General features: G+C 46.9%; 2 protein-coding genes and 1 long non-coding RNA gene across 3 annotated transcripts; 2 read left to right on the forward strand and 1 right to left on the reverse strand.

The window, feature by feature from the left end:
• Nucleotides 1-1,306: 1,306 nt before the first annotated feature.
• LOC310694560 lies at nt 1,307-7,720 on the reverse strand. Its single transcript, XR_014519749.1, has 3 exons — nt 2,899-7,720; nt 1,514-2,680; nt 1,307-1,410 (listed from the first exon to the last, which is right to left on the reverse strand). It is a non-coding gene; the product is annotated as an uncharacterized lncRNA (long non-coding RNA).
• A 3,199-nt stretch (nt 7,721-10,919) lies between these two features.
• Nucleotides 10,920-16,319, forward strand: LOC310694529 (uncharacterized protein). Its single transcript, XM_083477668.1, has 2 exons — nt 10,920-12,101; nt 14,551-16,319. The coding sequence occupies exons 1-2, from the start codon at nt 11,846-11,848 to the stop codon at nt 14,925-14,927; spliced, it is 633 nt and encodes a 210-aa protein (XP_083333794.1). The 5' UTR covers nt 10,920-11,845; the 3' UTR covers nt 14,928-16,319.
• Nucleotides 16,320-17,808: 1,489 nt separating this feature from the next.
• WDR74 (WD repeat domain 74) lies at nt 17,809-26,112 on the forward strand. The gene is made up of 11 exons (XM_083477634.1): nt 17,809-17,965; nt 19,107-19,216; nt 20,143-20,264; nt 20,958-21,021; nt 22,148-22,291; nt 22,750-22,851; nt 23,132-23,232; nt 23,834-23,889; nt 24,559-24,701; nt 24,959-25,015; nt 25,496-26,112. Exons 1-11 carry the CDS (start codon nt 17,905-17,907, stop codon nt 25,685-25,687), a joined length of 1,152 nt encoding a protein of 383 aa, XP_083333760.1. The 5' UTR covers nt 17,809-17,904; the 3' UTR covers nt 25,688-26,112.
• The last annotated feature ends 71 nt before the right edge of the window (nt 26,113-26,183 follow it).

The raw sequence follows: 26,183 nt of genomic DNA on the forward strand, positions 1-26,183 counted from the left end.
AAGGTGTTTTTCTCCTTGTCACTGTTTATCTCCTGTCTGGCAAGTTACTTGATTGGATTGCCTGGGGAGCCTGGCCATTCTTTTGTAGTGGTAAAATACTTACACCTTATTCAAACAGACATATCCTTGAGACAGGATTTGTGAGGAAAGAGACAATGGGGAGGCTTTTCCAGTTTAACCTTGCAGAGAAAGGATTTGGGCAGTTTAGGAATCAAAATGGTTCCAGGTTGGTCTTCCTGTGTTGATCTATGTATGTGCAGTTATGAACATTACCATATATCTAAGACCATAAAATTCCTATCACATTATCCCCCCTTGTGATGTATGCATAATGTTTCTGGGGGTGGTCTTGATCTAGAGGATGGGAATTTCAAAAGTCTTTATAAGCCCTTGCACAGCAATTTTTGGGGTCCTCTTCCTCTCCTGCGTGTGAGGGGAGCACCCTGTTGCAACAGATCAATAAAGATCAGGCTTACTAGCTGCTTTGCTTCTCAATATTCTCTGGTTGGCCTCTGTTAATTTCTCCTACCAATAGGGAACCTATGTAAGGACTCTATATGGGCTCTTGGATACCCCATAAGGGAAAAGGGCATAATTTTATTTACAACACCAGCCAATACGCTTACTTATGTAGCATGTCAGGTTCTAGTTGGGGAAGTCGCCACCTTTACGACCAAACTCATTTCCTAGCGATTTTCAGTGGTAGAATGCCAGATCCTTTTTGGTGGGGGTCCTGGGCTTTAAAGGGCTCAGGGCTGCATCTAATTCAGTACCATTTTTGATTGCGCAAATAAACTCTGATGGTGATTCTATTTCCACTGTCCCATCAGCTGTGTGATAAGTAGTTTAATCTCAAAAACTCTGAATTGTCCTGACTTGGTCAATTTCTTGATAGTCTCTGATTGGCCTGGCAGCCATTAGCAACATATGTGCATAAACATTTCTACTTTGCTGTAATGCTGTGTGGTTCTGCCTTTGCACAGGAGATAAAAAGATGGATTTCCTTGTATGAAGCTTACTGTAAGCTTTGACTTGCTTCCCAATAATTTTTCCAGGGGAAGCAAAATGTTTTCAGATGATGAGTTTGGGGCGAAACAGCACACCAAAAAGAGGAGGAATCGCAAACTTGTTCGGAAATCCGGGCAAGGGAAGAAATAGAATTCTGCACATGCGCGGGGCCGTTCTCGTTATCACTAGTACTACACGTGCTCCAGAGAGTGCCTGAAGGAGAAAGACTCGAGATTCTGCAGCTCCATTCCTTTCTCCCCCCCCCCCGCCGATCGAGGCCAGTGCGCATGCGGAATCCCTGCGTCCTTTGTTTTACACGTGCTTGATGTTTTCCTATTGCGCTTGCGCAGTCCTCTTCCCGCCCTGCCTTTTCGTAATATGTCCTAGAGACAATAAGGTCATCTGAAAAATTAGAGCGACGCACAAAGGCTATACTTCCGGTATCAATTGAAAAGGAGATGAAGGTGACCATTTTAAAGAGGGGGGCAGTAACACGGTTCTATACCGTCATATCTCCATGGTAAAAGCCCCTTAATTCTCCGCTCCAGAAGTTGTGTCGTGCAGACAGGAACAGAGTATGAAAAATCCGATTATCTCTCGAAAATAGTACTGACTATCGTAGGGATAGAAAGAAGGCCATAGAGCTCTCTCTTTTCTATCTCTATGGTCACGATCGTCTTCTAGCCGCTGTAAAAGAGGGCGCATGCGTTCTAACGTCTCAATGCACGCGCTAAACGGGCGAATTTGTAAAAAGGGATGGCCATTGGGCAGAAAGGGAAGGCGGGGAAGAGTTCCCGGCATGCTCCGCGGCTACTGACTATTTAACCCTTCAGCGGGCGGGCACTGTTTCTCTATCTAAGGCAGTCCTGCGGCAAGGTAAGCAAAGGGCTTGGGAGGGAGAGTTACTGCTTTTTAATCCGGTGCCATCCGCGATTTGTGGAGGGTTACAGGCCTGCAAATCCCACTAAAGGGCTTCTGTACTCTTTCCCTCATCTTTGGGTGTGAATATTGAGTAGCCATTGAGCGTTTTTGTTGAGAAAGGATGCGGTCGACGGGCCGCGTATGACCCTGCAAGCTCGTGCAACGCTTAATTGGGCACAAGGCCATTGGATCTCTTGTGGGACTTAGTTCTGAGTAAGCATTCGGCCAGTTCTATATAAGAGGTGGCTGAAATACAAATGAAGGTTACTTTATTTGCCATTTAACGGCTGGGTGTAATCGATACTTGATTTGATTTCATTTTTTTATTGCTTTTCATAAAATATCTCGCAGTGATTCCTGATGCCTGGAATAGATAGACTTGTATGTGCCTGTGGACAAACCTGGATGCCTATCAGAAAATGTGAACACGGGCCTGTGTGCCCATCAAGCATTTTTGCATTATGCATAATAATTTTAAAAAAAAGTTTACATTCCATCCAACCACAAGGCTCCCAGGCTACAGTGTTTATAAGCTATTTTTTACAGATTTATGCAGCAAAGGCCATGAAGCATAAATATGATGAAGGCTTACAGCAGCCTAACTTCTTATGGATCTGATCCAGCTTGTGTAATACTTTCTGTGCTCTTATTTTATTATCTATTATTCAGAAAATAATAATTGTTAGGAATCCAATGATTTTTCATGGTGTAGCTCTGCTGTGTTAAATAAATCTGAGCTTGGTGCAATATGCTTTTGAGAAACAATGCATAGGTTAGGGCTTCATTTCTCCATAACTTTTAAGGGTCTGCTGTAGGTCTTTCTGATTAAAGTTGGTCACTGGAAATCGAAACCCAAATCACTCTCACAGAGCTACCCTTCACTGAGTACTCTGGGGATTAATTGATAAACCACTTCAGGAACTGTAGCTCTGGGGGAGGAATAGGGGTCACCTAACAATAACAAACTACAGTTCCCAGGATTCTCTGGGGAAAACATGACTGTTTAAAGTGGTAGAATGCATAGCATTGGTGGGACCCTAGAATTGGCAGTATTGTAAGCCATCTGCTCCAACCCACCACGTCAAATCCATAGTGAGGGCATTCCCTAACAGACTACCTTTGCTTAAAAGCTTTTGAGATCAAGTATGGTTTTGGTATAAATTCCCCAGCCATAAGCTAGCGCTCCCTCTGTATGCTTGATGCCTTTCTCTGATGAAACTACACAGACCTGTACTGAAAAGTTCTGTGAGGACATTGTTTTGTTTCTGAGAATGGACTCCTGGCTGCCAGAGTCAGTTACTACTTTCTAAGATTATATCACTTGGAAATGTCTAGCTTATAATCAGCTGTTGGCTTTTTCTCCCTCCAGACCTGAATTTGCAAGATCATGTGCGACTGTGCTTTCCAGGTGAGGTGGAAATCAAATGTGTTTAAGCTGTTCTTTGTTATGTACTTGGAAAGATGAGCAGTTGTTGGGCAATTGACGTTTGGTACATGGGAGGTTTTTAAAATATAATATGCTGTGTATTTACATTGATGTCCAAACATAAAACGAAAATGTCCTATATGAGGTGTACTGTATTTGAATACAATGTTTTCGAATTTAGAAGTTCTAACCATGGTCTAGCATGTTGCAGAGGACAATTGGGATACAACTCTGCAATGTTTTTGATCCTTCAATTTATTTCTTGCTGGGTGGCTGTGTATGTGTTTGAACAGACCCATAAAGACCACTTGTTCTTTCTGAAAACCTTAGAATGCTATACTTGGTATCACATTTTAAACTTTGCCGCATAGCTCAATCTTGGGTGCCCTTTCTAGCCATTGTTACAAGGGCATCAAGTGCTACAGAGATGAAATCCATGAACTCTCTCTTTCTGAGGCTTCAGTGGAGAAAACCTTTACCAGATTCTGAGTGGCACTAGCCCTGAGCATCAGTGTGGGAGATGGAAGTAGATTTTGCCAAAGTGTCCTGACAAAATTGTTCTATGTCCGAGACACAAAGACCATGTGGTCAAGTGTTCAGAATCTCTTCCTCATACGCAACTTTGGTATAGCAGCATTAGTGGTTGAAGGCAGTGTGATTTTATTTTTTGATATATATATTTTTCATATTCCCCCATTCTACAGCTGCAAGAGTCGTCAGCTATGTGTCTGCACCACATGTAAGTATCTATTTTAAAGTGCATTAAGGACATGCTCAAAGGAGCTGTAATTAAAAACAAAATACTCCATTCACCACCACTTCTGTAACTGCCACTTTGGCTACAGTGCTCATTGAATAACATGATCAGCTGGATAATGCAGAAGCCAAAACATTTTCCTTAAATTTAAGATATTTCTGTTTATCTAGTCACTGTAATTTTTTGTGATTTGCTCTCAGATCCTGAGCAAGGGGAACAAAACCTGGCCCTCTTGCATTGTATGTTTACATGCACAGTATATTTGCATGCCATTTAGAGAACTAGTCCATTTGAGAAGGAGCAAAGTAGTCTTGTTGTAGCCAGTGTGGCAAATTTCTAGTAGGAGGGGGCAGAAGGAGTTCTCTGGACAAATCCTCTGGGTGTACTTCAAAAGTAGAAAGCTTCCAACACACCCTACCAGCTGTTTTGAGCTCCTTTTTGCTGCCTTACTGTGTTCTGTGATGTTAAAATTGACAAGCATATATCTGATGTCTAGTGATGTCAGCTTCCTGTCTGAGAACACAAGACCTTCCAGCTTGCTGAGGAAGGAAGGAAGGAAGGAATGGGTATACAAAATAAAACAAAATGCTTCTGATTTCCTTAATTACAGGATGCATATTCCTGAACAAGGAGCAGCTGTGTGGAAAACCCTTAAGAGGTATATTTGAGGACCAGTGCATCTGAATGATGGAGAGGTGAGACCTTTGTGCACTGGGTGTGTTTAGTTCTAGGTGTGTTTCAATCATTTGTGCTTGACTTGTTTAGTTTGAAATGATGACCTACGTTGATGGACGACATTTAGTCTCATGGCAATAGAGTTACCAAAGCCCTGATCAAACTGCTGCTCCTCCGCGTAGCAAATGCATGCTGTCTTGAGTTTCCTTTTACTGAACAAGTTCTTGTGTCCTACACAGGTACAAGGACCCTGGCCAAAAAAAAGTGAGTATTGGAGGTACAGCTCATTTTTAAATTTATGGACACTTTAATATAGGGGTTGGGATGCTGTTAGAGTCCCAGCTTCCATCAGCCCTGGCCAGCATTAGCAAGGATTTTGGGAGTTGTAGTTGAGCAACATCTGGAGGACCTGACATGTTCCTAACCTCTGGGTTAGTGTATTGTTGCTCTTACCCAACTCGCACCTGCTGCCTCCCCAGTGATGAGAGACTTTTACCGCCCCAGTCTGATTTCTTGTGACTGAGTGGTCCTTTCTGAGGCTTAAGAGCTCAGCAGGACTTGGGTGAGGTTGGATGGTCATAGCTGCAAATCAGGGCTTAATAATAATCATTTTCTCTTGCTTTCCAGGACCTGCTGTTTCTTTCAAACAGCAGAATGGAGCAGTTAATTTAAAAGACGGTGCTTCCAACAGGTATATTTTTTTTCTTTGCAATCGAACAGCCACATGCTAGCAAGAATAAGATCTAGGAATCTCAAACCTAAAGCATCACTCTGGTCCCAATGAAGAAATCCTATTGCGTCTTATCTTCTGTTTTGGCGCCAGAACCTGCAAAGGTTGAACCCACTGGGGCCAGCAGAGGGGAAAGATGAAACTCTGCTCCAGAAGGAACTGTCTGATGGGACTTAGGTCTGATGAGGAAGGGCTGTAGATCCAGTTCATTTTTATATGCATTTATATACATAGATGACTTTTGTTTCCTTCAGAATGCAGGACATATTCCAGAGAGCCAGCCCTTGTGGACTAGACAGCTTGTCCTCCTGTCTCCAAAGGAAGAAAAGTGAGTTTGCATATAGCGCCAACCTTGCTATTATCTTCTCTGCTAATAGTCAGTTCTCCCACCCATCCCCAGTTCCCACTGACATGATGATCTCACTTGGAATCTCGTTCGGCTGAATTTTGCTGTTGAGAAGCGGAATCTGAGCATCAGTTGGGAGAGTGACTAGGCTGGAGGTGGTGGTAGTTGCTGTATCAAAACTTGCACCTCACTGCCTGGCTAAGTAACGTCCCAGCCCTTACAGTTTTGCTCCAGTTTTTAAGTTGATGGGATTTCTTTAAATTTGAATATTCCTTCTTGTGGACTAGAGGTCCTGCTTGACAATTTGTCTGGATTTTTCCTCCTAAATGGCAAAACCATCTTTCTTGCAGAATGGTGAACCTGAATTGGGGGCCCTCCCTCCCTTCCTGGTGGAGATTTAGCAGGTAAAGTTTATCTGATCAGTAAAATGGCAGCATATGTGAAAAGCTTAAAATACAATTTTATTCATTTCTGCTTGGAAGTCCAGTGGGGCTTACAGCCATGTAAGTATATAGGATTGAAACCTTTGAATATCTGGCTGTCCAGATTACAGCTCTCTCTGGGGGATTCCAGAAGCCCTGCACACTGTAACTTTCCAGTATGCATAAAAAAGAGGACTCCCATAAAAGTTAGGAAAGATTGAGCAGATAGTTGCCTGCAGTTTTAATGATGAGTTTCACTAGCTCACTTTGATCATATATAAAACAATGAAAATGTTTGAACAGCTGAAAAACTGCAAAGAAACAAATTAGGTAGACTAAGCAAGATTTTTGGGCCTTGGGTCTGATTGTGTGCGTGTTTTCCCCCTCCTTGTAGATGACTCCCTGAAGCCAACTACATTCCTAAGCTAGCTGCCAGACCACTGGTCCATCCATCTCTGCATTGTCTACATGAACTGGCAGCAGATGCAAAGAGGGTAAGTGCTTGCCCTCCACAGTTTGGGGGGGGGGTGAGAAAGAGGAGGGCACTCCCTCCTCTTCCCAAGTGTGCTCCAGTGATGAGATTGTTACCGCCCCAGTCTGATTTCTGTGACTGAGTGGTTCCTTCTGAGCCTAGGAGCATGGCAGCGACATTTGTGTAAGAGATGGGAGATGACAGTTGCTCTTTGACTTCATTATACTTAACATCTCTTATTTTTTTCCTTTTCATAGAAGAGCTCAAATTGGGGCTCCTGCTGGTCTCTCCAGTAACTGGTAGCTTATATTCCTGTGATATTGCTGCAGCATTGATTCCTTCCAGCCCACTTCACCCAGCCTTCTGCATCCAACAGGTGAGTTTTAAAAACTGACCGCTCTAAGACAACAGTAGGGTAGGCAAGTGGGGGGAGAACCAGGGTTGATCGGAGCTACAGTTGAGCAACATTTGAACAGGCCACAGGTTCTCCAACTCCTGGGGGTTGGGGGAAGGATTGGAGTATTACATAGCCCCAGAAGATGAGCTTTTGGTATAGTGGCGTGGGGAGGAGTCCCAATGAGGAGATAAGGCAACGTGTCTTAACCATCTGTCTTGGCTCCAGAACCTGCAAAGGTTGAACCCACTGGAGTTGGCAGAGCGGAGAAGAGGAAACGCTACTCCAGAAGGAGCTGTCTGATGGGATTCGTGGGAGGACAAGCACAGTGGTTGTGTATGCTTTTGATTTGTCACCTATAGTAACTCATCTTTGTTTTCTTTCTCCCTCTTGCCCCGCTCCCCTTTATACACAGGCATGCACAATTGCTGGAGACTGTTCTGAAGATGATCAGCAAGCTGTCAGTGCTCTTGATTGATTCCCTCCCCCCCCAAGTGCTAAAGCAATCAGTCCAATGTTATTGCTTGTAGCCAATGGTCATTACAATACAATGTGAACACATCACACAGCTGCAAAACGACTGAGTTTCCTAAAAAACATGTAGCTTATTACTTTATGCTTTTATTTGAAAACTGCTTTGCTTTTTAGGCAAAAACTAAATTTCATAGAAATGCATTGTGGGCAGTACTGAATAAATTACATATGTGTGAAACGTTGCCTTTTGTGGTTTTTTTCTGAGTCGTGGGTAAAGGGTTGTCTGTAGCAAAGTTGAGGAGTCACTATTTCTTTACACCACAATATATGGGGCTCTTCAGTATCCATTCCAGTAACTTGCAAATGGCAGAACTTGCCTTGTTTCTTCATATGTATTTTCCTGAAATTGGCACTCTTTGCAAACGTGATGGAGGGAGAGCTGGGTATGATAATTAATACTTTGGTGTAAAGTTAATCCGGTAAAAGGTTTCTTTTCCTTCTACAAGCCAAGGGAACTCTTCACAGGTACACAGTGCCATCTACTGCATCTATAATGAATAACACCAATTCACAATGTCAAGCCACTCAATTCAGTGGGTGATGAGCGCTCATAAGCTGTCAGGTTGTGTTTCCATACACCCATATTTGCTGACAAGCTTTAGCCTCTTGAGAAATTTCTAAGAATGTTCCCTGCTACTTGTTCCTGCAAAGGACAGCAAGTAATTGTTAGCATGATATTGAGATCAGGATGTAAGCAAAAAACAGGAACTGGCAGGAAGACATTTTGGGGTGACAGAAAATCATTCATGCCTGCATAACTTCCATTTCAGTGTATCTGAAGAAGTGTGCATGCACACAAAAGCTTATACCTAGAACAAAGTTAAGGTAAAGGGACCCCTGACTATTAGGTCCAGTCGTGACCAACTCTGGGGTTGCGGTGCTCATCTCGCTTTATTGGCCAAGGGAACCGGTGTGCAGCTTCCGGGTCATGTGGCCAGTATGACTAAGCTGCTTCTGGCGAACCAGAGCAGCGCACGGAAACACTTTACCTTCCTGCCGGAGCAGTACCTATTTATCTACTTGCACTTTGACATGCTTTCAAACTGCTAGGTTGGCAGGAGCAGGGACCGAGCAACGGGAGCTCACCCTGAACCGTCGACCTTCTGATTGGCAAGTCCTAGGCTCTGGTTTAACCCACAGCGCCACCCGCGTCCCACCAGAACAAACTTAGTTGGTCTCTAATGTGCTACTGGACAATTTATTTATTTTGCCTAAGGAAATCTCAATGACTTACCTTTAAGCTGTGAAACTTCCCTGTAAAACTGGTGTACGTCCTTTCTGTGACTTATTTCTGATATATGGCATGCTCTTTTTCGAAGGACTGCAGTGAAATTGTGGATCAAAAGGTGTTTTTAAAAAAAGTATTCCATCCTATTCATAAAGATCAGGCTTACCAGCTGCCTTGCTTCCATATACAATACTCTGGTTGGCCTCTGCTTCTCTCGACCAATAAGAGACCTTCCCGAGGGACTATATGGACTTAGAAATTTTTCTTCTAGCCTCAGTGCTGTACAATGCATTTGGAAGCTGGGCGATACATAAACCTGGTTCTCGTGGTGCATAAGCCTTTGAGCTGCTGAAGTTACTTACCGTATTTTTTGCACCATAACACTCACTTTTTTCCTCCTAAAAAGTAAGGGGAAATGTCTGTGCGTGTTATGGAGGGAATGCCTACGGGTGGCATGTCTACAGATTTTCCTCCTCTAAAAACTACATGCGTGTTATGGTTGAGTGCGTGTTATAGAGCGAAAAATACGGTAGCTAGAAGGCTCTTTCTGGTGGCTGTCACAACTCAGTGGGTATCAACAAATGTCAAGTTGATTTCATGGAGTCATAGACAGTATCCCTCACTCATGTCTGCTTTTTGGTCTCCCTCCTTCCCTGCTTCAGCTTCTGCCCTTGATTTCTTTCTGCCGCAGACTCCCAGCTCACAAAGCCCTATTACCTCCTGACACCATTTCTCAGTCTTCTCCCTCTGACCACTACTCCCTGGCCACTGAGCCTTCCCTTAGGGGTTCCCCAGTCTTTTGCATCCAAAAAGGTGCCAAGTTGCCTCCAAGATTGAAGGGGGGCTGGTGTATGTGTGAGCACTTTGGAGGAGCCAGCCGCTGAAACTACCACACCGGCTCCCTCAACACTGAGGGGCCTGGCCCCCTTCCAACAAATACTGAGGGGGCTTAAGACACCTCTGGCCCCTTGAGTTGGCACGGCTGGTGTCCAGCCCGTCCCTGGCAGTTTACGTCTGCAAAATAAGCTTTCTACACACACTATCCTTCCAGCCAAGCGAAAGCATGATCAGAGTTCGAGGTCACGTTCCTGCCCGACAAAAACAGGAAGGTGGGAAGCAGGGCCAGGGAGGGTTGTGGCTTGAGAAGAGCGTGTACCACTGGGGGAGGGATAAGACCTGATAATGAGTCCCAAGGCGTCATGTCTGGGTCTGGGTTGAGGTTCCCTATCTCCTTTCTGTGCTGAAAAGGACCGCATGAAAGATGTTTATTCTGTCTTTTTGCCACTGAGTCATGCGGATGAACAGCAAGGCCTGCAGCAGATTTGGGGTGAAAAGGCAGCAGCAGCAGCAGCAACAAAAATCATATACTGTGTAGTTTGTTGCTAATTGCATTATTACTAACAGAGCAAGGGAGAGTGTTTGTGGGGTTTTCACAAAGTCACTTGGCTGGCTTTGGGTGCCAGATGCTGTGACTTGCAAATTACAGTGGTACTTCTTGTTCCGAACTTAATTCGTTCCGGAGGTCCGTTCTTAACCTGAAACTGTTCTTAACCTGAGGCACCACTTTAGCTATTGGGGCCTCGCGCCACAACCGCACGATTTCTGTTCTCATCTTGAGGTAAAGTTCTTAACCTCAGGTACTGGGTTAGTGGAGTCTGTAACCCGAAGTGTTTGTAACCCGAGGTACCACTGTATGTAGCGATGGGATCTGGTGAGAATCATTTGCCAGACATCCCTGCTTGGGCTTTATGGTTTAGTCGTTTAGTCGTGTCCGACTCTTCGTGACCCCCGGGACCAGAGCACGCCAGGCACTCCTGTCTTCCACTGCCTCCCACTGTTTGGTCAAACTCATGCTGGTAGCTTCGAGAACACTGTCCAACCATCTCGTCCTCTGTCGTCCCCTTCTCCTTGTGCCCTCCATCTTTCCCAACATCAGGGTCTTTTCCAGGGAGTCTTCTCTTCTCATGAGAGAAGAGCCTCAGCTTCAGGATCTGGCCTTCCAGTGAGCACTCAGGGCTGATTTCCTTCAGAATGGAGAGGTTGGATGTTCTTGCAGTCCATGGGACTCTCAAGAGTCGCCTCCAGCACCATAACACAAAAGCATAAATTCTTCAGTGATCAGAAATTATTCTGGTTTTACTACACTGACTGGCAGCAGCTCTCCTGAGTTTCAGACATGAAATATTTCACAGCGCTACCTAGATGTGCCAGGGATTGACATGCATGCCAGAAATCTGCTTGGTTTCACATGGGACATTTCCAGCCCTTAAGAACATGAGGAAAGCCTGCTGGATCAGGCCTATGACCCATCTAGCCCAGCATCCTGTTCTCACAGTGACTGACCATATGCCTGTGGGAAACCCACAAGCAGCACCCAAGCACAAGACCCAGCAACTGGTTTTCAGAAGTATTACTGTGGGGCAAAGCACAACCATTGTGGCTGGTAGATACTGATAGGCCCCTCTTCTCAATGAATTTGGTGTCCACCAGGAATGAGTCACACAGTTTAACTCTGCGCTGCAGGCAGAAGCCTTTGCCTTCTTGCATGCAAGGTCGATTCTTTATCACCGTGTCTGGCTCCTCAAGGCCTTCATCAAGAAACATGCCTCCCGAGTTGTTGTTCTGGGCACCGTCCCAGAGATCAGCAGGGCAAAGGAAGCCGCTCAGGCTTCGGCGGCAAATCCAGACCTCGCCCCGGCCTCTGGCATTCCAAGGCCTCTTCTAAAAGCGTCCCTTGGCAGTTGTTATTCTGGGCACCCACCCAGCAGCTTCGCAGGGGCGAAGGAATCCACACAGCCTTCGGCAGCAAGTCCAGGCATGCCGCCGGATCCAGCCCCTCGTTAGCCTGCCCCCTTCTTCTCTGTCTCTCGGCAGTGGGAACCTTGGTCCTGGCACCGCCCCACAGCAGGCCTCGGCCCCCCTGAAGCGTGCAATGGGTCATCAATGGCTGGCTTTGGCTCTGGTACTGGCTGCCGCAACTGCTCCCAACCACACGGCAGGCAACGTGCCTGAGTCAGAGGTCCCGGACGCACCCTGCCCTCAGGAAGACAACCCGGAAGCACCGTCGGGAGAGCCGCACGTGGCGCCCAGGTTCAGCACATGCATGCTGCAGTGCGCTGCGCAAGCGATGCTCGGGATGGTTGGCGCCAAGAGCTCCGTCTCCTTGAAGCTCAACGAAGGCAGGGAAGGTAAGGGAGGTGGACGGCCACCCAAAGCGAAGCTGCCATGCCTGCCTTGGAATCCCAGCTGCGTAGCCAATCGAGCGGCAGCAGGGAGGGCTCCACAGGCTCCACCCCAGGGTGGCTTCCCTGCTCTGCTTGCAGCTGCTGGGCGTCACAGGAGCTGCAAGGCCTCCGAGTGCTGTGGGGAGGGCGGGGGAAGAGGCAGGGGGGTCACTTTTGCATCCCACCCCCGAAAAAATATATTGCGGGGAAAAGGATGCTGATTTCCATAATCTTTGTGTGCGTTAATTTATATGTTGAAATGCAAAGGTGTAAAGAATTATAGGAGACAACCAGGGCTTTTCCCCCAGCAGGAACTTGACAGAACTCAGTTGGCACCATTGCCATTGTAAGAGAACGAGGGAGGTGTTTGTGGTGAGTTCCAGCACCTCTTTTTCTAGAAAAATAGCACTGGCGACAACCATTTTACGTGCGTTCAATATGTGCACAACCGCACACATGCGCATCGCCAAGAACCTGGAAGTGGCATGCAAAGGGGGGGGGGAATGGCTGCTGAAAGAGTACAAAAATGGCATGGAAACAGCGCCTAGCAATCCCATAAGCCTTTGCAAGGGCAATCCCAGGAGCCTTTGCACCGACCGTTGAGGCCTGTGGAGAGTTGGTGTTTGAGCAAGGGTTTTGAGGGTGTTTTCAGGCTTTCAAGGGTGTTCCCAACACACGCAATTTCACTTAATTGTGCGGTGCCTTGGTATGTAACCCCCTGCGTAAATGGGGAGTTGCGTGTACAGTAATTTAAATACCATGCTGCTTTTTTCTGGCTGTGTACACATGGTTCCTCTTCCCCTGGGAACAGTAGTAGTTTGTTAAGAGTGCTAGGAATTGTGTGAACTACAATTCCCAGGATTCTTTGGGGGAATGTCAAATGCTTTAAATGTGCCTTAAATGTATGGTGTGTTCACAGCCATAGAGAGGAAGATGGAGATCAGTCTGTGTACCTCCTCCATCTGCTGCCCAGGTGCAAGTGCTGATGGGGGGCATAGGTAGGCCTTACCCTTCCCACTACATGCAATATGGAGCTAAAATGGGCCTACTTTATAGGGTTGTTGTAAGGATAGCCAAGATAGTGCACGGGGACTGCTTTGAAAGCAAGAAGACACAGGAAGATGCTTTATACTGAATCAAACCACTGGCCTGCCTTTCTCAGTACGGGCTACACAGACTGGCTGCAGTACCTCCAGGGTTTTGAGCAGGGTTCTCTCTCAGCACTATCCGGAGGCAATACAGATTGAACCTGGGACCTTCTGCATGCAAAGCAGATGCTCTACCACTTTTGCTGCCTTCTGGTTTTGCAAAAAACAGAGCAACTGTTAAGACGAAGGACCTGGAAGTCCAAACTATATAGCCATTGAACTGTGCAGGGTTTGTGGGTTATTTTAAAAATATATGTTTGCAGGCTTGTCTTAAAGAGGCTTAGCTATCTTGCTCCTCTGCCTGACAGCTACTGGTAATCTTAGCTGTCTTAGCTTGTAATCTTAGCTTAGCTACTGCCCTGATGGACTCTGGAGGACAGAAGTGTTGGCAATCTGATTTGAGGCAATTTGCCTGTGATTACCAGTTGATGGGAATCACAAGCAACAAAAACATTATTGCACTCAAGCCCTGCTAGTGGGCTTCCCAAACGTACCTGTGAGATTGGGGCCTAATCCAGCAGGACTCTGAATACCAGCTGCTGGGACTTGCTAGCAGCCAGAGCATTGTTGCACCCAAGTCCTGCTTCCCACTGGGGCATCCAGTTGGCCACTGTGAGAAAAGGATGCTGGGCTCAATGAAACTTTGGTCTGATCCAGGGTCGTGGGTTCAAGTCCCAAATTGGGCAAAAGATTCCTGCATTGCAAGGGGTTGGACTAGATGACCCACGTGGTTCTATGAAGTAGGGCTCTGCCTAGATTGTTGCTGCTCATTTATTTGATTTCATATCCACCCCTTCACCTGAAGACACCAGGGAAGGTTACCGCAACTTAAAATTCAATATTCAAAATCGTTTAAAACAAAGTACAGTGGTACCTCGGGTTACATATGCTTCAGGTTACAGACTCCGCTAACCCAGAAATAGTGCTTCAGGTTAAGAACTTTGCTTCAGGATGAGAACAGAAATTGTGCTCTGGCGGTGCGGCGGCAGCAGGAGGCCCCATTAGCTAAAGTGGTGCTTCAGGTTAAGAACAGTTTCAGGTTAAGAACGGACATCCAGAACGAATTAAGTACGTAACCAGAGGTACCACTGTACAATCACACGAATTACAATCACAGGCACAGGGCGGGTTGAAAGACCTGGGCAAATGTTGTTCCCAGAAGCACCTCATGGTCACTGACACACTCCTTCAGCTGGTAAAGGATGCTGAGGCCTATTTTTCTGGAGGGATGCTAACAATGGCCCCCCCTTCATTCTCTTTAACAGGTGAGGACTACGAATTTTGCTGGATGCTGCATCTCCGCTGCCAGAAGGGAGAGAGACTCACCAAAGCCTTTGTTCTCCTGAACCTGGAGCAGCCCCCAGGGGGAGGCCAGCCGCCTCCCTACAGGCTCCTCCTCACCACCCCTCCCTCCCTACGCCAGTACCTGCGAGCCCGCCAAGGGAACCGACGTGCATTGTTGAGCAGGGAAGCCTGCGGTGTCCGCTTCGACGTGACGGAGCCCTTCCTCAGCGCCGAGGGAGGCCAGGAGGCCAAGATGTGCGTCAAGGCTGTCTGTCCGGAGGACGATGCTTGTGGGGCCTTGCGTTGCCCGCCTTTCTTGGCCACTTTGTGGCGCAGCGTGCCCAGGCCGGATGGCTAGGCAACAGGAAGGTGGATGGGCTCGCTCCACGGCGGAGTACGATGCCTAGCAACTGTTGGGACTTGAGGGTGTGAGGGAAAGGGCACACAGACTGATATACGCACAAACACACACTCCAGTTCTGCCATTAGCACGTCGGAGGTAGTTTCCTGACAAACTTTACTTCAGTGTTCATTTCTACTTGGCACTGTCAAAGTTACGTCAAACAACGGAAGTAGATCTTAATATATATCTATATTCGTATATGCTAAAGGGAACGTCGAAGGAACCAAAGTATCAAGCAAGAGTCTCCAGCATGGTACACATGGGTGCAATGATGCATTTTCATATCTTCCTCCGAGGCTCACAAAGCCTCTGAGCCCACGCTCAGTCTCTTTGCCCCCCTTGTCAAGAGGGTGGTTATCTTTTTCTCCTTTGAAATGTACAAAGAGCTGAAGGAGGAAGTTGGAAGAATGATGCTCTTTCCTGCTTCCTCTTTCAGCTCTACGTGCTTTCCAAAACTCAGATGAATACTACTGGATCCAGCTTTCCCCCAGATCCCTCAGCAAAGCAAAGACTGTCTCTGTGCACGATCTGTCTTGGGTGGGATAGAGAGAAGTGACCAGAGTGGGTGGTGTCCACATGGGTCTAAAACGACTGGTGACCATTGGTATAAGCCAACAAGTAGGGATATACATCTATAGTATGCAAAGTGTCACTACTCCCAGGCTGCAACTTAAGGGGCTCAGCTGGGTGGCAGAGCGGGGTAAATGGCTCTAGCAGAGCTCCAGGTCCACGTGGTATGCTTAAACTTGCTGACACAACTACCTTAAATATGCTTCACCCACACTGCCATCCAGCAAGTGGTGTGCTGTGGGCACCAGAAGCAAGTGGGAATGGAGGCTGCTGAACTAACAGCAGCTGTAGTCTGGAGGAAATGCCATAGCTCATTGCTGGAACATCTGCTTTGCATGCAGAAGGTCCCAGATTCAATTCCTGGTATCTCCAGGTAGGGCTGGGAATAACCTCCACCTAAACCTCTGGAGAGCCACTGTCAGTCAGTGTATGCAATACTGAGCTAGATGGACCAATGACCTAATTCAGTATAAGGCTTCTTCCTACAGTAAGACAATGTGAAGCAGGTTTCTCTCTCCCGTGGCACCGCCTGGATGTCTGTCCCGCACACTAAATGCTTATAGATGTCAAGTTAAGATGTATCTTTTTATTCAGGCTATGGAGATGACTGATGTCAAGCATCATATTTTCTGCTGTTGGAATTTATGTTTTATAATGTCCTTGGTTTTGTGATTTTTATATATTGATGTATTGTAATGGACTGTAGTTTACTGTCCTGAGAATTTTTGAATTGAAAGGTGGGTTACAAATCTAATAAAACATCATCATCATAAATAATGATATAGCTCTCTCCCCTTTGACGGTAAATCCCCAAGTGGATGAGTGGTTGCCATGCCAGAGAAACTGGTCAATTGCCTTCCCTGGATGGGGTTGCACTCCCCCTGAAAGGGTGGGTATGCAATCTAATTGTGCCTCTGGATCTAGCATTGTCACTAGAGGCCCAGAGAACCTCAGTGGCTAGAAGCACCTTTTACCAGTTGCTACTGGTGTGACAATTACAGGCATTCCTGGACTTGGATAGCATGACCATTGTAATTCAGGCACTGGTGACTTCAATGTTAGGTTACTGTAATGTACTGTACTGTATGCGAGGCTTCCTCTGCGGTACATCCGGAAGCTGCAGTTAGTGCAGCATGCTGCAGCAAGGTTGCAGACAGGAGTGGGACCCTGCCTGCATTTAATATCTCTGCTCAGAGATTTGCACAGATTCCCCATCTGCTAAGGACCAAGTTCAAGGAGTTACTATCATTATATAATAAGTACTGCTAGCAGCTTGGGACCTATTTAGTAGCAGGATCACCTTACTTCATATATGGCCGCTCGACTGTTTGATCTGCGGAACTGGCACTGTAAAGTTGCCACATACATGCTTTCCACACGTGGAAGCAATTGAACTTTTAGCAGCTATGCTTTGGAACTCCCTGCCTCTTGACACCAGGCTGCGTTCTTTTGGTACCCAAGGTCACCTCAGTGAGGGCTGAGTGCAGATTCAAACTCCGGTCTCCAAGGTTCAACACTCTAGTCTAGCCCCTTCTTGGTAGCGGCACTCATCCTGTGCAACGCCCTCCCATCAGATGTCAAAGAAATTAAAAACTATCTGTCGTTTAGAAGACATCTGAAGGCAGCCCTGTTTAGGGGTTTTTAATTACTGATATTTTAATATATTTTTAATCTTTTGTTGGAAGCCGCTGGGAAACCCAGCCAGATCGGCGGGGTATAAATATATTATTATTGTTGTTGTTGTTGTTGTTACGGTGGTACCTCGGGTTAAGAACTTCGTTCTGGAGGTCCGTTCTTAACCTGAAACTGTTCTTAACCTGAGTTACCACTTTATCTAATGGGGCCTCCTGCTGCCGCCGCGCCGCCGGAGCACGATTTCTGTTCTCATCCTGAAGCAAAGTTCTTAACCCGAGGTATTATTTCTGGGTTAGCGGAGTCTGTAACCTGAAGCGTCTGTAACCTGAGGTACCACTGTATTATTATTATTATTAAGCACCACAATGGTTTCCGGTGCAGTTATTCCTGCAGGGCTCGCCTGACCCTATCCCCATTTCGGAGCTCTATTTGCCCGCAAAATAGTCTCCTTCCCCAGCTGAAACTCACTTAGTGGGGTCTAGGCAGGAAGAAGGTCCATAAACAGCCCCGTCCCCTCGCTATCAGGAAAACAACGGGACCACCAGGAAAGGGGAACGGCGTCCCAGTGGGATTGCTAAGAGTGCAACACCGAGGAAGCTGCGCTGGCGAATCAGCGCGGGGCCTTAGTAACATTCTCTTCCGGTGTCACACTCTAAAACGTCCGGCTCAACAGGGATTTCGGGACAGGACGAGCCTCGGGAAGTCCAGAGGCGGAGCGACAGTAGAAATGGCGTCTCCGGCGCGGGGTAACCACGTGTGGGTGGGGTCCGAGACGGGCATCCTGAAAGGTAATGGAGGGTCCGGGGCTCGACCGGTACTTGGGGTGGGATGTCTGTTATTCAGCGACGCTGGGGAAACGGAGAGCCTTGTCTGGATTTCGGGGAAATAACTGAGGAGGAAGTGTGGGTAGATGCTGTTCCTAGTGGCAGGAGGCGGGGTGAGGTTGCCCGCACCCTTACAACAAATTATGGTGCTTTGGGCTTCTGAGCATGTAAAGAGTGCCTCTCCCCTTTCTGAGGCACGTTTTGAAGGAAGTACATTATAGGTAGTACATGTGAAAGAAGGGAAGGTGATGGGGAAGAGAGGATGGTTTCTTGGTTGGGGAGCGTATATGTGTAGACAATGAATGCTTGTTTGGAGGACGGGAAAAGTGGTATAAACAAATGAACAGAAGAGGCTAGGCTATTCAATAGGCATTAGCCATAGTGGCTCAGTGGAACCTCCAGCTCTAGAGGGAGTATACCTCGGAATTTGCTGAGGACAAGCGACAGGGGAGGGCAATTTTCTTCATGCCCTGATTGTGAACTTTGTGGAGGCATCAAGGTTCGCCAATGTTGAAACTGTGATCCTGGAATAGGTGCACTGTTGGTTAGGTCCAGCCCAGTTCATGGTATGCACTTAATGGGTTAGGGGGAGATAGGGGCACTGTGAATAAGGTCCCTAGACACAAAGGCCAGAGGAGATATAGAGTGAGTCTTATGTGGGAGGGGAATGCAGCAAAAGGCTTTTACATAAATATCTATCACTTACCAGTCTAGTAGCTGGATGCTGTTGCTGTGCCTTTGAAAGGGGCTTGATCAGCTAAGTCTTATAAAGTGAGAATTCCTTTAAATAATTATTAGCTGGGACTGGTGGGAGTTGTAGTTAAGCAACATTTGGAGGGCCATAGGTTAGTCACCCCTGGTGTAGATCAAGTCCATGTAAAAGGTCACAGTACCAGGAATGGTTGAGAAGTTGCCAAACCTGCGTCATAAGACTTAGCAGGAGGGAGCTAGATTAGAACACTGCAAGGAGCAGATAGAGGTCCACTAGCCCCTCAGCTTCCCCTTTCCTGGTGGTGAGTGACACAGGGAGAGTTTGCCATTAACCTGTTTCTCTTTCCCCCCTTCCCAATAATATCCCTTTCTTTCTCTTTTCTCCTCCTTCTAGGGATCAACCTGCAGAAGAAACAGGCCACAAACTATAAGTCAGGAGATGCGGTGCTCAGTCGACACGAAGCTGTTACTGCCATGTGTTGGGGCGATCCCTATGAGTCTGAGGTAATGGGGTTGCCAACTCCTAATGCAGCTGGCAGAGTTTAGGGGACTGGATGCTGGGAAAGAAAAACAGGATACCTCATTGTATGGGAAGCTGCCTTATAGTGGGTTGGACTGTTGGTCCTTGTAGCTCAGTATTGTAAAAAAAAAAAAACCACAACCTTCCCACAAACCCATTTAAAAGGGTGTAGAATATTAATCAGCCAAAGGCCTAGCTAAAGGGAAATATTTTCACCTGGAGCCTAAAGATGTATAGTGAAAGACAAGCCTCCCTCACAGCTCCTTGTGCATAAGATCTATTCATCTAAGCCATGGGGGAACACTAACAGAAACTTTCCTGAAGACCTCAGAGTTTGAGCAGGGATCATGCAGTGCCTGAAGTATCCTGGACTCAAGTTGTTGAGGATCAATGCAAGAACGTTGAACCTGACCAAGAGTCATGTGGGCAGCCAGTGCAAGCATTTAGGCACTGGAGTTATGTGCTAGCGATAGTCTGTCACCACCAGCAGTCTAGCTGCAGTGTTTTGCACCACCTGGAGCCTCTGGAACAAGCCCAAGGGTAGCCCCACGCAGAGCACTTTGCAGTAATCAAGTACTGAGGTTACCAATGCATGAATCACTGCGGCCAGACTATCTCTGTCTAAGAGTGGTTGTAGTTGGCATACCGGCCACAGCTGTAAAAGGCCCTCCTTGCCTTTACAGAGTCTTCCTTGTATTGTCTTTTGTGACTGGCAGCGTCTCTCCAAAAGCTTTTCCTACCCTCTGCACTTGAGGGCATTGTAACTGGCGATGGCAGAGGTTTGCACCTGGGACTTATTTTTGCATACATTCTCTCACTGAGGTGCAGTCGCCTCTCTGAAAGAATGCAGCCAGGGAGGTGCACGTTTGTTTCTTAGTAGTTTGTTTTCTTTCCTTTTGTTTCTTCCCAGATCCTTGTGGGATGCCTTGATGGATCAGTCAGATTGTTCAGTACTGAGAAGGGCAAGTTTACTGAGTCACGAGACTGTCTAGGAGGCGAGGGACCCATTTGTGGCTTGGCTGTGCTTGACAAGTAAGTCTGAATCCCTTCAAATCCTTAGCCTTCAGGGAAAGGACAGGCTTCATGTCACTTGATATGACGCCCATGGATTCAGCAGGGATGATCCTTGGGTGTTTGTACTTTAGAATGCACTCTCTTGGGCTGCCACACACATACGCACACCAAACTTCTGAGGTAGAACTACCAAAAGTACCCTCTGTGCACCCGAGAAGATCTGTAGTGAAGGAAGCAATCTTTCAGGTATTTTGGGGCCTAAACCTCAGGGGTCCTAATTGGCTTGTAAGACAAATTCTCCCCTAGCCATGGCCACCTGCCCCAGGTGTGAGGCAGATAAAGATGTAGCTATAAAGGAACAATCAGGAACCTTAATCTGTGCCAGGATGGTTCAAATTCAGAACCTTTTAACTTTGGCACCCTGCAGGCCCCAGAGATTGCTTCCACTAGGAGGTCCTGAGTGATGCCCATCAGCCGATCAGTTGTGACTTCAAGCCCCCTTTCTGATTGAACATTGGCTGTTCAGCACACAAATGTGTGTTCTTTTCACTGAGTTGTAGGAAGTAAGGCTTTGTGGGTTTTTTGCTTCCTTGGAAAGGATTGCCACCAGCTCGTCTTATGCATTCTCCACATTTATGGCAAATTAATTTCTCTCTACCTCCCTCCCCTCTTATATCTCTTCCCTTTTCATTCTTCAACCAATTCCTACAGTTCCCTCATCACCTGTGTACAGTCTGGTTTGCTGAAGGTCTGGCGGGATGCTTCGTCAGAAAATGTGAGTCCTATCTTGGTGTCCGAGGGAGGTGGGGAGGGGGAGAGATGGGTTCCAGGCCACACAATAGCCTTTTAAGGAGTCACAAATCTTTTTATTGTGTGTTTTTAATTTTTCTAAATATCTTTGCAGTCTTAAGTGCTAGAAGCATGTTGGGCTTTGCTTGCTGAAAGAGCTGATATGTTCAGAAAGTTAAATTCTGCACATTGTATCCCATACTTGTCCTACCCAGGGTAGACCCATTGAAGCTGATGAGCTTAGGTTTGTTATAATAATATAATAATAATTTATTATTTATACCCCGCCCATCTGGCTGAGTTTCCCCAGCCACTCTAGGCGGCTCCCAAGTTAAAAACAGTACAGCATTAAATATTAAAAACTTTCCTAAACAGGGCTGCCTTCAGATGTCTTTTAAAGATAGGATAGCTGCTTATTTCCTTCACATCTGAAGGGAGGGTGTTCCACAGGGTGGGCACCACTACCGAGAAGGCCCTCTGTCTGGTTCCCTGTAACCTCACTTCTCGCAATGAGGGAACTGCCAGAAGGCCCTCGGCGCTGGATCTCAGTGTCCGGGCTGAACGATGGGGGTGGAGACGCTCCTTCAAGTATACAGGACCGAGGCCGTTTAGGGCTTTAAAGGTCAGCACCAACACTTTGAATTGTGCTCGGAAACGTACTGGGAGCCAATGTTAATTTGATTGGGACTCCACTGAATGGAACTTAATTGGATTCAACCTATGACTGTACTCCTGTGGAACTGCACCTTTTGCACAAAGTGGATTTCTCAACACTCTCTTCAATGTTGGCATATTTTGGGGAGGAACTGAGAGTGAAAGCGGCTTCCCCAAGGCCAATCATAGCTACCGTACTTAGCTGAGGTTTATGAACCTGCATTTGGCAGGTCCTCGTGTTAGGTAGCCTGTCTGCATACAGAACCATAGAATTGTAGAGTTGGAAGGGACCCAAGGGCCATCTAGTTCAGCCCCCTGCAATGCAGGAATCTCAGCTAAAGCATCCACGACAGATGGCCACCCAACCTCTGCTTAGAAACCGCTAGGGAAGGAGAGTCCACATGTATTTGTCTTGGCTTTGTGCATCTCCACCACCAGCTCTATCTCTTGCATTGCAGCTGGAGGTCCAGGTGGGCCCCGGCGTGTGCCGCATGCGCCAGAACCCGGAACAGCCTCACCGCGTGGCCACAGGCGGGAAGGAGAACTGCCTCAAGGTGTGGGACCTCCACCAACCGCAGGAGCCCATCTTCCGAGCCAAAAATGTGAGTTTGCTATACTGTGTAAACAGCCTGGGCTCCTTTCTCCTGTATTAGTGCACGGATAAGGGCGTAAGAAGAGCCCTGCTGGATCAGGCCCAAGACCCATCTGGTCCATCATCCTGTGCCTGTAGTGGCCAACCAAAAGCTGGACTTGAACACAACAGTAGTTCTCCCCATTTGCAGTTCTCAGCAGCTGCCATTCAGAGGCACATTTTGCCTCCAACTGTGGTAGGAGAACAACATGGCTAGAATCCATAGATAGCCTTTCCTCCGTAAATTTGTCCCATCCTCTTTAAAGGCCATCCACGTTGGTGGTCACTGCCACATCTGATGTAAGCAGATTCCATAGTGCAGTTCAGAAAAGATTTTTTTCCTTTTCAGATTCTTCAGGATGTGTGATGTATTGGAGAATGGCACACTCTTGCCTTCGTTCACACCATGCCTTGCCCTCTTGTCAACAGGTGCGGAACGACTGGCTTGACCTGAGGGTGCCTATCTGGGACCGGGACATGCAGTTCCTGCCTGGATCAGAGAAAATTGTTACCTGCACTGGACACCACCAGGTAGAAGCTGGGGAAGACAGATATCTCCACTACATATTTCAGAAAGTTAGCCATTTGTTCTCTATGCATTTGGACATCTCTTGAGATATCCTAACCAAATTTTGCACAGTGCTTCCATGTGTCCCTCGGAACATTGTCCAGAAGGGCTGGAAAAGGTTCCCCATCGTTGCATTATAGCATTTGGGAGTGTTATAGGGTGGTTGCTGCTGCTGTTGTTGGGTCTTTCATCTGAGGCTGAAGACTTCTGCTCGTCATCTTCTTGGTCTTCTTCTGCCTCCAGGTCCGGATCTATGACCCCAGCTCCCCACAGCGGCGCCCCGTGTTGGAAGCCACCTTTGGGGAGTACCCACTCACTGCCCTCTCCCTGACCCCTGACACAAAGTGAGTTTCTCTTCTCCCCAGTGCTTGGAATGAATGAGTTTGGTTTAACAAACTTCAATGAATTAGTTCAAAGATCTCCCCCTACACCTGAAGGCAGTTCCCATAATTGCCAGGTGAATTAAATGTGAATGAGGTTTGTTTCAGGGTGGAACTTGGAACTATTTCCAGTTCATCTTCAGGTTCATTCTATTACATGTGCTTTTCTACTTCATAGATTCCTTGGGCATTTTAAGTTTAAAGATCATAATTGTTGGCATAAATAAGCTAAATCATTCACATTCCACCATGTGGTTGTTGTTTTTTGTTTGTCTTCGTAAGTATATTTAATACTTTAGCAGAGCAGCTTGTAACATTCTGAATGCTGGAAAAAATTGCTGAGGATTATTTGTGTGAACCTGGACTGAATGTGAGCAGAATTATTTCATATTTTAAAGGGACAAATGTGAACTGGAACTAGTTCCTTTTAAAAAAATGAACTTTTCAAGCTCTGGATACAATCCCCAGCCTGCAGTGTCCTTGGCTGTTCACAGCTCAGGGCCTACATGGATGCTGTCCCTTTGCAAAACTGGAAATATATAATTCCTCCTTTTTTCACTTACAGTGCTGTTGTTGTGGGCAGCTCGCGTGGGGATGTGGCAGTAATTGATTTACGGCAAGGTAAGTAAGAACCAGGATGATGGAGTGGGGAGGGGGTTTTGGATTTGAGGAGAATCTGGAAAGAGAGTTGCAGAGGAGCAAGGTGGGCTAAAAACGGAGGGCAGAAGGAGATATTGATGTACAGCTGGAGAGGCAACTCTTTGATGATGGGAAGGTTATTTAAAGCGAGTTGCAGACAGCAGCATTTGGCCGGGCAAAGTTCTCCTGCTGTGTTTTTTAGTCAGAGGTTGTTGCTAGCCTTTGTGGTCACATTTTCAAGCTGGGGTTGCAGATACCGCACTCTCACTCTGAAACTGCACACACCCTTGTTCTGTGAGGCCTATTCTGTTGGCTACAAGATGGTTCCGTACCCCAAGGCAGACCAAGTGGGGAAACATGAACCGTAGACCACCACCTCCCTTGGGATCCTGTACTTGGAATCTTGTAGTCTATGAACCACAGCCATGTGCAACAGACTTAAAATTTCCTGTTTAATTCCACACAAGTGGAAGAAAAACCTCACAGTTTTTTCTTCAAGTCTGCCTTTGCAACAATATCTTACTATATAATATATTAGTAAGGCTGTCACCAAGCTGCAGTTCACTACATTCCAAATTCCACACTTGAGAAGTGTAGCCACGCCATACCTGCCGCCCTCGTAACTCAGCCATTGTTGTCGTCTTGTGACAGGGCGGTTGCTGAAGTGCCTCAAAGGCTTCGCTGGGAGTGTCCGTGCCATCCAGTGCCACCCTGTGCTTCCGCTGGTGGCCTCGTGCGGACTGGACCGCTTCCTTCGTGTGCACAACCTCCAGCACAAGCGCTTGGAGCATAAGGTGAGGAGGAGCCCAACACGACAATGTTGCTGGTGTTTGCATATAGATTGTGGGGGAACCTCCCATCAACGCCAGCCAGAATGACCAACATTCAGTATTAGTGGGTGGTATGATTTTGGATTCTCGACACCCATCATCTCTAGCTATTGGCCATGGGGCTGATGAAGCTTGAGTTCAACAGTGGCTGGAGGACATCAAGATGGGGCAAGGTAGTGGCCTCCTCTCTGCTGCTTAACTGAACTATGTCTCTGTTACAGGTGTATCTGAAATCTCGATTGAACTGCCTGCTGCTAACCAGCAGAGAAAAATGGGAGGTGAGTCGAAGGGACCGAGGAGGAGGAATTATAATTCCTGGTTGCCATGAGGCTCTGAGCACGGAGCGGGAGAAGGGTGTGGGGATTGTTCTCTCTAACAAGTTGAATGCTTGCACAGATGGAAGATTGTGCAATAGCACATTTAATTTCACCCTCATACGTAAAATAGGCAATCAAATGTGATGGGTTGTATCATCTTACTGAGGGTATGCCTATTAAATTAACCAACATTAGGGCCCATTAATGTCAGTGGACCTACTCTGAGAACCTAGTTAGGTGCCACACACTTATTGTAGCAGGAGACATGAGTCAAGAAATCATGGGCATGCCTGTGTTAAACAGGTGCCTCTTTAAAAGCCGGCAGCATGCCAATAGAGATGGGCACTCTCATATTTCAGCAGGGAGCGCATTGCAGGCCACTGATGCCACTAGGGAGGCCTGTATTAAGGTGCAGATACATCCTTGATCTTCTTTCTCCAGGATGAAGGCGCCGACCCTTCAGCTGACCTCCAGAGTGACGTGAAAGAGGAGGAGGAGGAGGAGGTGGATGAGATCTGGAACTCAATGGAAGTGGTTGCCGCCAAGCGGAAAGCAGAACGACAGCCATTCTCTGACGTGGGGAGGGACAGGGGCTTCAAAAAGCCGAAGAAGATTAAAAAAGCTGAATCTTGAGATCTGGGTGGGGAGGGGGTTGAAATGACATTTGCCTTTTTAATAACGAAGGAGGCAGGCATCACCAAAGTACCTGAATCTCAGCCTTGGACATGGGTTTGCCACAAGCAAAGGCCTTGGCTGGTCATGGGAGAAAAAGAGACAGAAACATTGTGAGCTGCTTTCTGCTGCCTCGTAGGACAGGTTTGCCATGGGGCGGGGGGGGGGCTTTTAACCTCATAGCAGCCCCAGGTTATTTTTTGGATCTGGGGAGCTGGTGTGGCAGGAATGTGAAGTTTTATAGCAGGGGCTTCATTTCAAGAACCTTATGGAGACAACACATTTCCCCCCTGCATGGTTGAAATTCTCCATTTTCCTTCTCTCATTTTGGCTGCTGTGCAGTTAAGACCGCTTGAAGCTATTAAAAAGTACCTTCTTGCACAATATGTTCTGAATGTGGGCTATATTTCCCCTGTGCGGGATCTCGGGTAGGAGAAAGTGTCACCATTCCCTGTCC

This window comes from Podarcis liolepis (genome assembly GCF_965112155.1).
Source record: "Podarcis liolepis genome assembly, chromosome: 15".
Classification (NCBI taxonomy): Eukaryota; Metazoa; Chordata; class Lepidosauria; order Squamata; family Lacertidae; genus Podarcis; species Podarcis liolepis.

Excerpts from the sequence above, each read along its gene's own strand:
- LOC310694529 (XM_083477668.1), top strand. The coding sequence starts at position 11,846 with ATGGGTCATCAATGGCTGGCTTTGGCTCTGGTACTGGCTGCCGCAACT. Across the intron at positions 12,102-14,550 it reads GCTCAACGAAGGCAGGGAAG|GTGAGGACTACGAATTTTGC; the intron begins GTAAGGGAGGTG and ends TCTCTTTAACAG.
- WDR74 (XM_083477634.1), top strand. The coding sequence starts at position 17,905 with ATGGCGTCTCCGGCGCGGGGTAACCACGTGTGGGTGGGGTCCGAGACG. Across the intron at positions 21,022-22,147 it reads GGGATGCTTCGTCAGAAAAT|CTGGAGGTCCAGGTGGGCCC; the intron begins GTGAGTCCTATC and ends CTTGCATTGCAG. Across the intron at positions 22,852-23,131 it reads CCTGCACTGGACACCACCAG|GTCCGGATCTATGACCCCAG; the intron begins GTAGAAGCTGGG and ends TTCTGCCTCCAG.